The 12,498-nt window shown below is 41.5% G+C and overlaps 1 protein-coding gene across 2 annotated transcripts in view; it reads left to right on the top strand.

Moving 5' to 3' along the window:
• Abca13 (ATP binding cassette subfamily A member 13) overlaps positions 1-12,498 on the top strand; it is a 398,914-nt gene that overhangs the window by 218,652 nt on the left and 167,764 nt on the right. For both annotated transcript variants that reach the window (XM_041669712.1, XM_041669711.1), the window contains one exon: positions 3,979-4,084. In XM_041669712.1, coding sequence (XP_041525646.1) covers positions 3,979-4,084 — 106 coding nt within the window. The remainder of the gene's footprint in view (positions 1-3,978; positions 4,085-12,498) is intronic.

The raw sequence follows: 12,498 nt of genomic DNA, 5'->3' as shown, positions 1-12,498 counted from the left end.
CACTGCCCTCCAGCCCAAAGGATTGATATCACTATCAGGGCTCAGATGACACCGGGCCATGGTAACGGGCTTATACCCTGAAGCTTCTCTTAATAAAGGTGACATAAGTTCCCAAATGAAGAATCTACACACACGTGTGCACGCACGCGCACGCACACACACACACACACACACATGAATAGAAAAACCCTTGAGCATCGCATTTAAAGCTATATTGCTTTTTGCTCATTTTTTCCTTGCTAGCTAGTGTCTGAGTTTTAACCTTACCAGTGTATATTCCACATGCATTCATTTTGCTTGAATAAAAGTCAGAGGAGTGTGAGGAGTTGTGAAGATCTGGTTGACTGAGATGCCTGGTGTGGTCCCAGTAAGATATGAACTAGTAGATGATGTTGGAAATGAGCATCTAAGGCTTTTGTGTAAAGATAGAGAAGTACGGGCACTATTCAGCCCATTTGAGCCCTCTGGTCTCCTTTCATCTGCAAGTGCTAGAAAAAAACATCAAAAGAAGGAGACGTGATACATGCATATGATGCCACTCCAAGCAAAGGACTTCTTAGATTAGAAAATATACATGGGATAATAGATGCTCAGCTCTATCAGGTGATATCCTATTCGGGGGCTGATCCCTTCTTTTTATAGGGTGTTTGTAACATAAGGCTTTTCATAATGAGAATTTTTTTACAGTAGTTTGTGTCTTTTCATAAAGGGACAGATGAAGCAAAATTGATTATCTTTTGTAGAAAATATATGTCAAATGATAAGGAAGACTTTAAACATGAAAATGGAGACTTATAGTTCCTGAACCTAGTGGCATGTTGGAAACCTTTTCATATATTTTGTTTCATTAAAGCTTGACCTTTTCTATCCTGTTCTGGATGTTTGGGTTCCCTGAGACTGCTCCAAAAGGGAGGCTTGCAACAGCAGACTGACTGCTTCCATTTAGCACGGGTCTTACAGAGCCAACTACAAAGGCATGTCCACACCAGGAGCCCAGACCTTTGCCTACAGCATTCATTTTCAAGTTGTTTTTGAAAATGTGACCCTTTGTTCTGTCCCTTGGGCTCCTTTAACATTTTAGTCCCTGAAATCCCTGGTCAGTGTGCCTGCAGCTAAGGAGAGCCAACACTAGATGGCAGTCGTCACATCCTTATGGTCTTGGCTTTGCTCTTTGCCTCTCACAGGCCAAGAGCAGAAGAAACACTCCGCACCCTGCACACAGACAAGGGCAGTGTGCTAATTGTTCTGATGCCATGTCCCACTGCCCTTTGAGAGTCCTGTCCCATGTCCTTATTCTGCTTCTTTCTCCAATATGTAGGTATGACACGCTTGCACACAAGCATGGCATTTGCCGACATATCCATCTACATAGGCTTTTTATAAGGGTAGGACAAGATGGGGAGTTTGAAAAGGAGGCGTGAAGATGGCAACATGCACCTACTGTAGTAAAATATGCTTTATGATATAATGACATGTGACCATCAAGCAACATTTTCTTTTAGAATAAAAGTCCAACACAAGGTCTCTTTCACTGAGTAATTCTCAGCTCACACCCTTGTCTCTAGTTTCACTCTGTGTGGCTTTGCTGGGTGAGTAATTCCTGTGTTAATCCTCCAAACCTTCATCTACCCTGGATAGCAGTCCTGATCGTATTGGATTGATTTGAGGATTACATGATGAAGCATATCATGTGGGGGTGTCCTCTGGCGAGTCCAGACAAGACACAGTGAGCTTGTTACATGCCAAGGGTGGCTCCCATCAGTCTCTCTTAAAATGTATGACTGCTTCCAGTGGTCCTGTAACATGTGCCTTGTTATTGCCGTTTAGCCCATCAAGAAACCAAACCACGGGGATGAAGTGATATGCCCAGGGCTTCCTGATTGGCATGCATGCCCTGTGTCCTTCTCTTGTCAGCATTGTGTTTATTTGGAGTGGGGTGAGTGCTGCAGCTTTTCCTGGAGATCTTGCTGAGAATCGGCAAAGGCGGTGCCTTTCCAGTGAGGGAGCTACCTGAGATCTGATGAAACCTTCTGACCTTGACCAGTGTTGAGGATACAGCTTTTACTCAGTAGGATTCTGTCCCAACTAATTAACCACATGAAGGGAGAGTATATACATCTCCCTGTGGGTTCACTCGCTCTCTGCTTCTATCTCTGGGGCCCTCTCCATGTGTTGTCTGTCTCCTGTGGAAGGGGTCAGGCCGGAACGCTTCAACAAATTGACAGCTCTTTGCTTATTTAAAGGAACCAGACTCAGGATGCTGCTTACAGAAGTTCAGGAAGAGAGTGGACAGGCTGAGTGTGAACTAGATGCTGGGCAGGCAGTGAGAGTAAGACCATAGAAGTGGGGCCAGGCCAGGGACCTGGACCTCCGTGCATGTGTCTGTGACAGGTGTGTGCGGGGGGGGGGGGGTTGGAAATGTGTATACTGACATCACCAAGGTGCACTGTGCCTCTTACCAGTGAATTTTGGCTACAGATATAATGATAGCATAGACACAGTATGCCTCCGATATAGCATTTACCCAAATTGTTCTGGTGTTAATACAAGCTTGGGAGTCAGAAAGTGAGATAAAACCTGGTCAGTCCAAGGAGCAGTGGAAAAATGATTGGCTGACGCTATTCTCCATGTTTTTCTGGTCCAAGAGCCCCAGAAATCTCCTCCGCCCCTCCTACTCTCTTCCTGTCCCTCTCTATCTGACTTCCTCAGTCCTCCAAAATCTCAATGCCTAATCTCTCTCTCTCTCTCTCTCTCTCTCTCTCTCTCTCTCTCTCTCCACACACATACACACACACACACACACACCCTTGATTCTACGTCACTTTGTCACTTTTTTGCTCAGTGGAGTGACGGTGTGAATAATACTCTAGGGTTTGCATAAAGCCTCTGCAGCCAGTGTCTACCAAACATGAGCTGAAGTGATATACTCTGGTTTCACAGATGAGGCATCCTTGTAGCCTGGGCTGTGAACCCTGTCCCCGTGGTCACAGAGTTGACCCAGCATTGCCAGCATCAGAGCCTGTGCCCTCTCCCATAGAACTGCACTCCTACATGGCTGAGTATCTTTTTGTGTGTGGCTAAAGCATCCCTCTCGGTATATGTTGGAGACCCGTAAATGTCCCCCTGGTCTTCAAATACAGTCAGAGACTTCATTGTCCCTAGCCCACCACAGTCCCATTGTCTTGACTCATGCTCATGCCCCTTCATTATATTTTTGTTGAATTGAGACTCATCTCAGGGTTTAAACACAAGCTTAGACTTAGTCCAGTTCTAACTAAGTAGTGCACCAATAAGTCAAAACTTAACTGCCATTGTTCTTGAGTTCCCACAGGGCAGGAACCCCTGATTGCTCTTTGGGATGACAAGCAATGGGGACTTGATTGGGGGAGGGGGAGGGAAATGGGAGGCGGTGGCGGGGAAGAGACAGAAATCTTTAATAAATAAATAAATAAATAAATAAATAGCAACAGCAACAACAACAAAAAAACTTAACTGCCTTAGTGATGCAGCCTATCATAACCCCTGGGGGAGCACACACATTCAGTGGGTGGTTTTTTTATAGATGCATTGGCAACCACTATGAATAAACCACAATATTTAAATGTGTGACTCCTAAGTTTCAGGTTTCAAAGATGCTGGCATACTGAGTCACAAACTCAAGTTGACTTGAGCACAGCTGCCCTTTCCTGCCCTTCCCCGATCTGGTCATGTGGTGGATTTGACCAGCCTTGCTCACCTGTTTAACTGCTGTGGGTTTCCAGTCTCATTTCAGTTAGATTTGTGTCCTACGGTAGGCGTATCAATTAGAGAGTCCCATGCTGTTTTAGAGTTACACTAATTGAGGAAATGATCAATGAAACAGGATGGGTTTGATGTGTGTGTTATGACCTAATGGGTGACTGAGGCAAAATAAGTGGAAATATGTGAATTTGTGAAGAAATGTAAAATATGAGCATCTCCTCTCTTAATTTTCAAAAGGTGTTTTTGATGCTTTTGCAAGATACCAACAAAAAGTCTCACATCACTCCAGAAACCAAGTTAGACCCTCCGAATGAGATACCTGTTGGACCTTCTCCTCAACATGGTAAGTAGTATAGCCTTTTGTATTTCTATTCCAGGCCAAAGGCTATCAAACCAACCTCATATGACATCTGTTTTAAAAAGGCAGACTAGCAAGAGCCTGGTGAGGGGCAGAAGTGGGTGGTCAGGGGGCCTGAGAAGATTTACATCAGAGTTGGAGAGCTTAGATTTATATACTGGCTTGTGAAGGGACAAGATTATCTTTCCTGAATGACTTGCTTATCACAAATGTCTCAGGATGTACAATTAGCATAATGATCCTGGTTCATTTCAGTTTGACTTCATCGTACACAGACCAACACTTCATAAGTCTGTGGCATGTTTATGTATATGCTACTAATAATGGGTTTACGTGGCTTAAAAGAGCACCAAAATTGAACCTTGTGTTCATAAGCCCGTGTCCCAACCTTTCCATGAAGACTTCCTTGGGCAGGTGTCAGCAGTTGGACAGAATCAAGGCTTGGTTTCCACTGGAGAGATTGTGGTTCTGATCCAGGCCACTTCCTGTCACATGTTAGCAACAATTCACCAATATACATAGTGCCTGTCTCTGGAGAGATGGAGGGTAGCATCTCTTCTTCAGAAACTTCAGACTTTAGAGACAGATGCCCCCTACCATGGATAAATTGCTAGAATGAAATGTGATGCAATGTTTACCAGCATGTTCTCCGCAGCATTGTGTGAATGTTGCAAATACCTCGTTTCCTCTCCTCCTCTTGCTATTATCAGGGATAAGACACATAAACTGGTTGTCAAAATTGATGTTTACTTGGCTTCTAACTATGGTCTTAAATTACATTTTCCTAAAAGTTATGTCAAATGTCTCTGCTGTTTATAACAATATTATTGAGATATGGTTTTTATTACCCACATTGTACCCATTTAAAATACACGATTTATTTTTTTTTATTCAAGTGCATCCATGACTATACTCTATCTTGGATTGTGTTGATCATTAATACTTCAAACAGAAAATTATGTCATTTATCCATCACTCTGTAGGCTTCCCATTCCTCTAGCCTTAAGAAACTCGATGCACACAGCTTAACTCTCTGGATTAGCCTGTTGTGAACATTGTCTGTGGATGACTGATACGCCAAGTCCTTGTGATCAGTTTCTACAAACACGTTTTCCTTCACTTGCCATTTAAAGCCCCATTGCTTTGCACATGCCAAATTCTCCTGCCCACTCATCATTGATGAAAACTTTCTTCGGTTGTTTCCATTTATTTATTTTTTGCATTAGAATATGTGCCTGAACCTAGGTTTGGTGAGTATATACCTATCAGTCAGTAGATTCCTATCAATAGAATTGCTGGACCACGTGCTTAAGGAATTGGGAAAGACTGTTATCTGTCTATACCTCCCATTCTTGCCAATGACTTGAAGTTTCCAATTCCCCCAGTCCTCACTAACACACTGACTGGTAATGCTGGGCATTTCTTCATGTGCTTATTGGCTCTTCAATAAATCTTTGAAGAAATAACTGTTGCAATTAATTGCATTACTATTTGATTTATTCTTTGATAATTTCACACAAGTATACAATGCATCTTGGTCATATCCACCCTGCATTCTTCCTCCCACTCGGCTATGTTCCCCCGCACATCCCGACCACATGTCCTCTACAAGTTAAGAAAAAAACCCACTGAGTCAGATTTGTAGGGACCTTATACTTATGGGTATGAGGTAATGCACGAATATTGGCAACTTAATATTGGCCACATCCCCAAAGTACACTGACTCCCCTTCCTCCAGCAACCATTACTTGCCAAAATCTCTTTAACTAGATGTGAGATTGTAGGGCTCACTCCGCAGCTATTCTAGAATATTGATTGATTACGCTTATAATGGCAATGTCACTACTGCACTAACAGACACATCTTCCTTGAGGTCAGTATTGTAGTGTGCAAGGCCCAGTGCTGGGTAAAACTGTTACTACCTTTTCTCCACCCATAACTGCATAGCACCTTCTGGCAATATAATAGTCAGAAAGGAGGATTTTTCAGTTTATTCCAGCTTGATTTCACCATGCCCTGCAACCAAAGAGTTATCATCAGCAATAAGATTTTATCATCTAGGTATTCTGGACAACCAAACACAATAGCAACAGACCGTGCTCTTTTGCAGGGATTCTAGGGCCTTTCTTGAATAGTAACTTGAAGAGGGTATCCAGTTTTGGCACTGCTATTTCCATCATTAGATAGCCCAGGTCTGTTGGGACTAGCATTTCCCATCCATGTAGTAATGCCATTCAAACTGCCCCGTTCCTTTTAAAAATTATCCTTTTAAATTATCTTACAAGTAGTGGGTTTCTATAGGTCTTTTTTTCATAATCATAGGGTTGTTTAGTCTGCTACTCCTTTCTCAAATAATTTTCAAGTGGTTTCAAGCTTAATAAATAAGTTTATTGACTTATAAGAATTCTTCATAGTTTTATGACTATAATTCATGTATACTCTGATGTATTGATTGGAGTCACCTATTTATGCCAGTCATGTCTGTTCCATAGTTTATGTCCATTTGCCTTTAACTTCAGTTCTTCTTGATATTACTGGTCTGACAAGGGTATTTTTGTCAATTACTGAAGGTGGGATATTGACATTTCTGTTACTATAGAGCTGTTTATATTCTCTTTGTTTCTCTAAGTGATTGCTTTATATGCTTAAGGGATCTGATGTTTGGTTCTTATGTGTTTGTAACTGCTACATCCACTATGATTAAATTCTTAGTACAAACATTTCAATACAATGTCCCTTTTCTCTTTTAACTGTCTTATTTTCAGTCTTTGGGGTCTGATATGAATATAGTCATCATTATTTTCTTTTGTTTACTATTGGCACCAAGTACATGTTTCCATCCTTTCACTATTTGTCTATGTGTTCCTGTAAGTCCAAACTGTGTGCTGTCTAGGCAGCATATAGCTGAAGCCTGTCTTTTAATCATGCTGTTATCCTGTGTCTTTAAGTATATGTACCAATCCATTCATATTTAATATAATTTCAATACAGATGCTTATTTAGCATTTTGGTTCTTATTTTATGTATCTTAGGACTTTGTAGTCACCTTTTTGGTCATTAATGACTTATCTATATTTATTTTTTGCAGTAATATTTTTCCATTTACATGTATTTTATGCATTTTAATCTGTTAACCAAGAGGAGTATATATATATTATAGAAGTAAATACTAAGATGATAAGAGGCCCTTGTAGACACTGTTATCAAGAAAACACACAATACAAATGCATCCCATATATATATATATATTTCACTTGTGGTAACACATCCTTTCATTAATAATAATTATATGTTCCTAATGTGGGGAATATTGGGGAAAATCTGTGTAAATGTATTGGAAATGAAATGTGTGATAAGAGCTAATGCCACATGTTGTGTGAAAAATGGCGTCTGAATTTAAAGGCACAGTGTCCAGGAACCAGAAATGCTTCCAATAGTAGTATTAATATGTTATCGAAACACAGTTTCATTATTTAAATTACAAAGTTTTGGACAGAATATAATTTAAAACTGTATTTAAGTCTTTCATTGCTAATTAGGAAATGACTTCAAGGCACATTAAATCAAATTTGGTTTGAGATCACCTACATTTGCCAGCTTTTATTGTAGTCAATAAAATCCTTACATACATAAAGCTCAGTAGGATTCAAATTAATGTTGCTCAGTAGGTACAACTTTAGAAGAATGTTAAATCGAGATGCTAGAGAGACTGGCACTACAATCCCATAAATATACTGATTTAGTTCATCTCATCATCCCTGGTATGAGCTAGACTAGAGAAATTCACTTCCTAGAATAATTGTTAGGCAAGGGCCTTCTCTTGTACGGGTGCTCAGATGGGCTCATTGTTGACCACTGCTGCAGGCTCCACCTGTCTATGTGAGCCCCTTCCTTCTTCAGAAGCTGTATATCATCCAAGGGCCAGCTCCCAAGTAACACACTACTCAGAAAGATTGATACTGGTGAAATAAAATATAAAATATATGCCCTTAAATCATAGGGACCCAGCAGCTCGACCGAAATGGGTTTTGAAGATGGATGTCTGGGTGTCTGGAACTTCACAGTGTTACTGGCTCTACACAGTGGGGTAGAAGTCACTTCTCATTGGCAAAAGGATTTATCATTTTTTAAACCACATGAGCACATTAGACTTGATTGTAGGGACCGTCCAGGTGCTTGTGGTTTCTCATTTGATCCTCATTGCTAATTTGCAGGCAAACTTGAGTTGGGAGTGGTTATCTGACTTGCACGAGACCTCTGTGCTTCTAACACCAAAATTTTCTTTCCAGTCATAGCACCTGCCATGGGGTCTTCGCATCATTTTGCTTTCTATGAAATTGCTTGTCCTAGGCCTACTAAACTAAGGTTTATTATGATATTACACACATAATACAATATCCAAATGACCATATAATGCATCCATTAATAATATATAATACATCATAGAAATACATGTATATATGCATTTTCTAGTTGGCTTTCAGGAAAAAAAAAAACAGTGGCCTCATTTCAAAATGATGATCTGCTGTTGGTTAAGCTCAGGTGACTAGGCTGAACCATACACATTATGTCAGTGGGCCTGGGAGCTGTCCATATTATGTCTTTGTAACAAGCTTCCAGGAGGTGCTTTTGGTTCACACACCACACCTTCAGAACTCTTCATGCTCTTTTTGAAACAACAAATTCTGGTTCTAGTGTGTGTCGTTTTCCAACAGTGTGATGCTATTGTGAGCTCAGCTAAATTGCATCACAATTCATATGTCCATGTCCAGTCCTGGTTCTGGATACAAGATGCTGAACACAGTTGATTATAGTTATAACTAAATGAAGTCAAACAGGCAGATGCTCACCCAGTGTAACTGGTATCACGCATGAGATGATCAAGCCAAAATGTGCAAAAAGATGCAAATGGAATTTAATAAAAACAGAGGGCAAAGACACTGGGACAAAATACTATCTACAAGATAAGGAGAGAGGTCTCATAAAACATCAGCCCTGTGGGCATTACCTTGTCTTTCCTGCCTCTAGAACAGACAGTAAATATCTGTGCCTTGAGCTGTCCACTTTGCTATCCGAACCCAAGCTGCCTAATGTACCTAGGCAAGCTCATCTCCTGCATGTGTCTGCTGAGGTCTCTGTTATTTCCCATCATCATACTGGGAAGGTTTGCTCTACATTCACTGGTGCCCCACATCACCAGCTTCCTAGGGCAGCACCTGGCCTTTCATGGCAATAGTGACATTTCTTTGTACTCTAAGATCTTATATTTTAATTTCCCTCTGAACATCATTCCTCCTCAGCTTGCTTTCTTCATCAGGATTTTTCTATCCAGCTCTATCTCAGCCATTCCTAAATACCCACTTTCCCCTCTTGACAACTTTCCCACAGGCCACTGGCTTAGCTTTGGCCACTTCACTCCTGTACCACTGCTGCTCAGAATACTTCTCTGGACACCACTACATAGTTCCATCTACACATCTCCAAGGTACCCACGCCAGTGAATGTCCAAACTTACACTGTCTGCCCTTACATTGTTTTCTCCCTTCTTTCATGGTATGGGAGTATACTATCTCTGAAGCCAGCCAGTGGGCAAACAAGAATGTCTGAGCTGGTCATGAACTTACTATTCTTTCACTCTCCATGTCCAGTTTTCCCTAGATCCTGACTGGAGCAGTCCTTCATCCACAGTCAGGCTTCCTTTAAATTGTTTGATCTAATTATTCTTGATTAAAGCAACTGGTAACTTTTATCTACTCGGGCTCAAATTCTGCCCATGCACTCCTAAGAAGATACACCTCCTGCTCGCTAGACTCGCCAGAAAACTTTTTTAGAAGATCTATGGTCCTCTCCGACTCTCACAGCATGGTAGCAGACTGTATTTATGTCACTACTGCCCATTCAAAAATTGCAACTGTGAGACTGAAGGGCCTGGAACCTTCTCATTTGCTGTTGTGTTCCCAGTACTGTATGCGCTGTGGAATGCATTCTTTTTGATTAACTTGCCTTTGAATGAGATGGCGAGGCATGAGGGAGGGAATTAGAACCAGATGTGTTATTTGAATAGGTAGGTGCAGGAAGCTGTGACCACATGGCCTTATCTTGTTCACATTAGGATTTCAGAATGCATGATGTCAACCCCACAGATGTGCCATCACTATGGCTACTGTCTTCCAAAATACAGTTTTAAATGAAGGTTGAAAAATCACCTGGGTGCTTGTTAGAATAGAATATTCTTCCATGCGTCTTTCACAGAATTTGACTCTGGGTAGTTACCTTCCCTCCAGCTTACCCCCTCCTCCTCTTCCTCCTCTTCTCCTCCTTTAGCTGCCCCCCAACTCTGTTCACTGTGCAGTCTAGGTTGGCCTTAAACTCTCTATCACCCTGACTGAGTGCTAAGGTTAGAGATGTGTGTACCACCACACCTTGTGGCATTGTGCTAACCGTCACCCCTGTCACCTCTGATTTCAGTGGCCTGTGGTCAGTATCATGAATAGCTCTCTAGTGCTCTTTAAGCCTCAAGTTGATGTGAAAGTTCACAAAGCTAATGCTAAGTGAAGCTGGGGCGAACGGCTGTCTTTTCTATACAAGGTGTTCACTGCCGTGGCTTTTCTCTTTTCTTCCTTTTTTACTGCCATTTTCGTGGAGCCTCATCCCCTCATTGAGATCTGAGATCACATTTAAATTTTGAGCTCAATGGCTTGTCAGTAGCATTTTACATAAAATCCCTCTTATTTTTTTTCTCCCAAGATGTAATCCTCTCTATTTCCTTCCTAATTGCTACCGCTTCTACGGATGGAAAGCAATTTTGGCAGTGATTAATTTGAAGGGTCTGCAACCTCTCCTTTGCTTTTTAAGACAATCCTGTTTGCACAGCCTGTCCCAGGAAAGTCTGCTGTAATCTACTGCCTCTTCAAAGAACTGCTCCAAATTCTATGTGTGTCTCTCAAGCTTCACCATGGTGTTAAATCCACAGGGCTGTCTTTTTTTCTTTGTCCACGTTTCCTTGAACTTCAAAACTCTCAATCCCTGCACGCAAGGTGGGGTGGGGGGCATTGCTGCTGCCAATTATACATGCCAAAGAAGGTTTGTTTTCCATGTTAGTTAAAACCAGCAGAGAGCTAACAGCAGGGTGCTCTGCAGTAAAGAGGCTGCCAAAATAAAATGGAATTGAAATAGACTTGGGCAGGATAATCGGTGGTGGCAGGTGCCAGGAAGCAACGACTTCTATCAGGGGCAGTGGGAAGTAGGAAGAGTGTGAAGCTGTATTTCTTGTCACCATGCAGATCAGAGCTGCCATAAAAAGCTCCCGGGGCTGGTGATGAATAGTTCCAATCTTCATTTTCTGAGTTGGAATATCATCTTTGTGTGAAATATGTGACAAGGGTGTGCTTCGCTCATCTTAAGTGTAACCATTGCCTCAAAGTAATGGCGGGGCATCTTGGATAATTCAGGATGAGAGTAGCCTGGGGCCACCTTTCCTGGCATCTTTCTCTCTACAGGAAGCTGCGATGAACCTGTCCAAAAGGGTTTTATCAATTCTTCTCGAACTTTCACTTCCTCACTGGAACCAAAGTGAGTAGGGCACCATGACCTGGCATCTTGAGCAGTACTTGGGAATGGAAGTATTTCAGATCTTAGAATATTTCCATATACATAAAGAGGAGTCACAGAAATGAGATCCCAAGTCTAAACATGAAATTAATTGATGTTTCAGTGCATATGTGCACAGCTCAGCAGTAATTTATGTAATAATTTGAATATATTTGTACGTGAATTTAAATTTCATAGTTTTTCCCACATGTAGTGCATACAAGTTGGGGTGTGAGAGAAATAGAGGTCTCGAAGTTTTTGTACCTTTTTCCATCTTCTCCATAGTTTCTTAAATGTCACCTCTTCCCTAGTAAACAGAAGTGCCAAGGGATGTTGTAAGCAGTTGTGTTTATCTCTTTAGACCATCGTGCAAAAAGCATGATGTTGCTTTGTTAAATACTTAGCTTTTTAAAAATCTCACTTAGGGAATTGCCTTGAAATGGTGCACTAGTCAATGACTTGAAGGCATCTATTGATGTGTTTTTTATCCTCCTCCTCACTCAAGTCCCCAAGACTCTCCACTGTTCTAACCTGAATTCAAAATGCCTATCTTTAACACTTAGATGAAATTTGTGTAGGCAAGCCTTGACACATCTCGACACAATGGCCCTTGAGTAATCTTGCGCCCTGCTACTTAGAGCACATTGCTCACATGAAAGGCTCAAACAGTCACAGTGTGATATGCTGTGAATGGACCCAGTAAGCAAGATTGCCAGTGCAAAGAAAGAATAAAGAGGTTAAAGGGCCTGGAAGAGGTACACAGGTGGTGTTACACTATCTAGGTGAGAGAATAATGAGTCTAGGAGAAA

Source organism: Microtus oregoni, unplaced genomic scaffold (genome assembly GCF_018167655.1).
Source record: "Microtus oregoni isolate MIOR12 unplaced genomic scaffold, Mior012 000019F_ref0000042, whole genome shotgun sequence".
Taxonomy (NCBI): domain Eukaryota; kingdom Metazoa; phylum Chordata; class Mammalia; order Rodentia; family Cricetidae; genus Microtus; species Microtus oregoni.
This window is presented reverse-complemented; position numbering and strand designations above follow the sequence as displayed.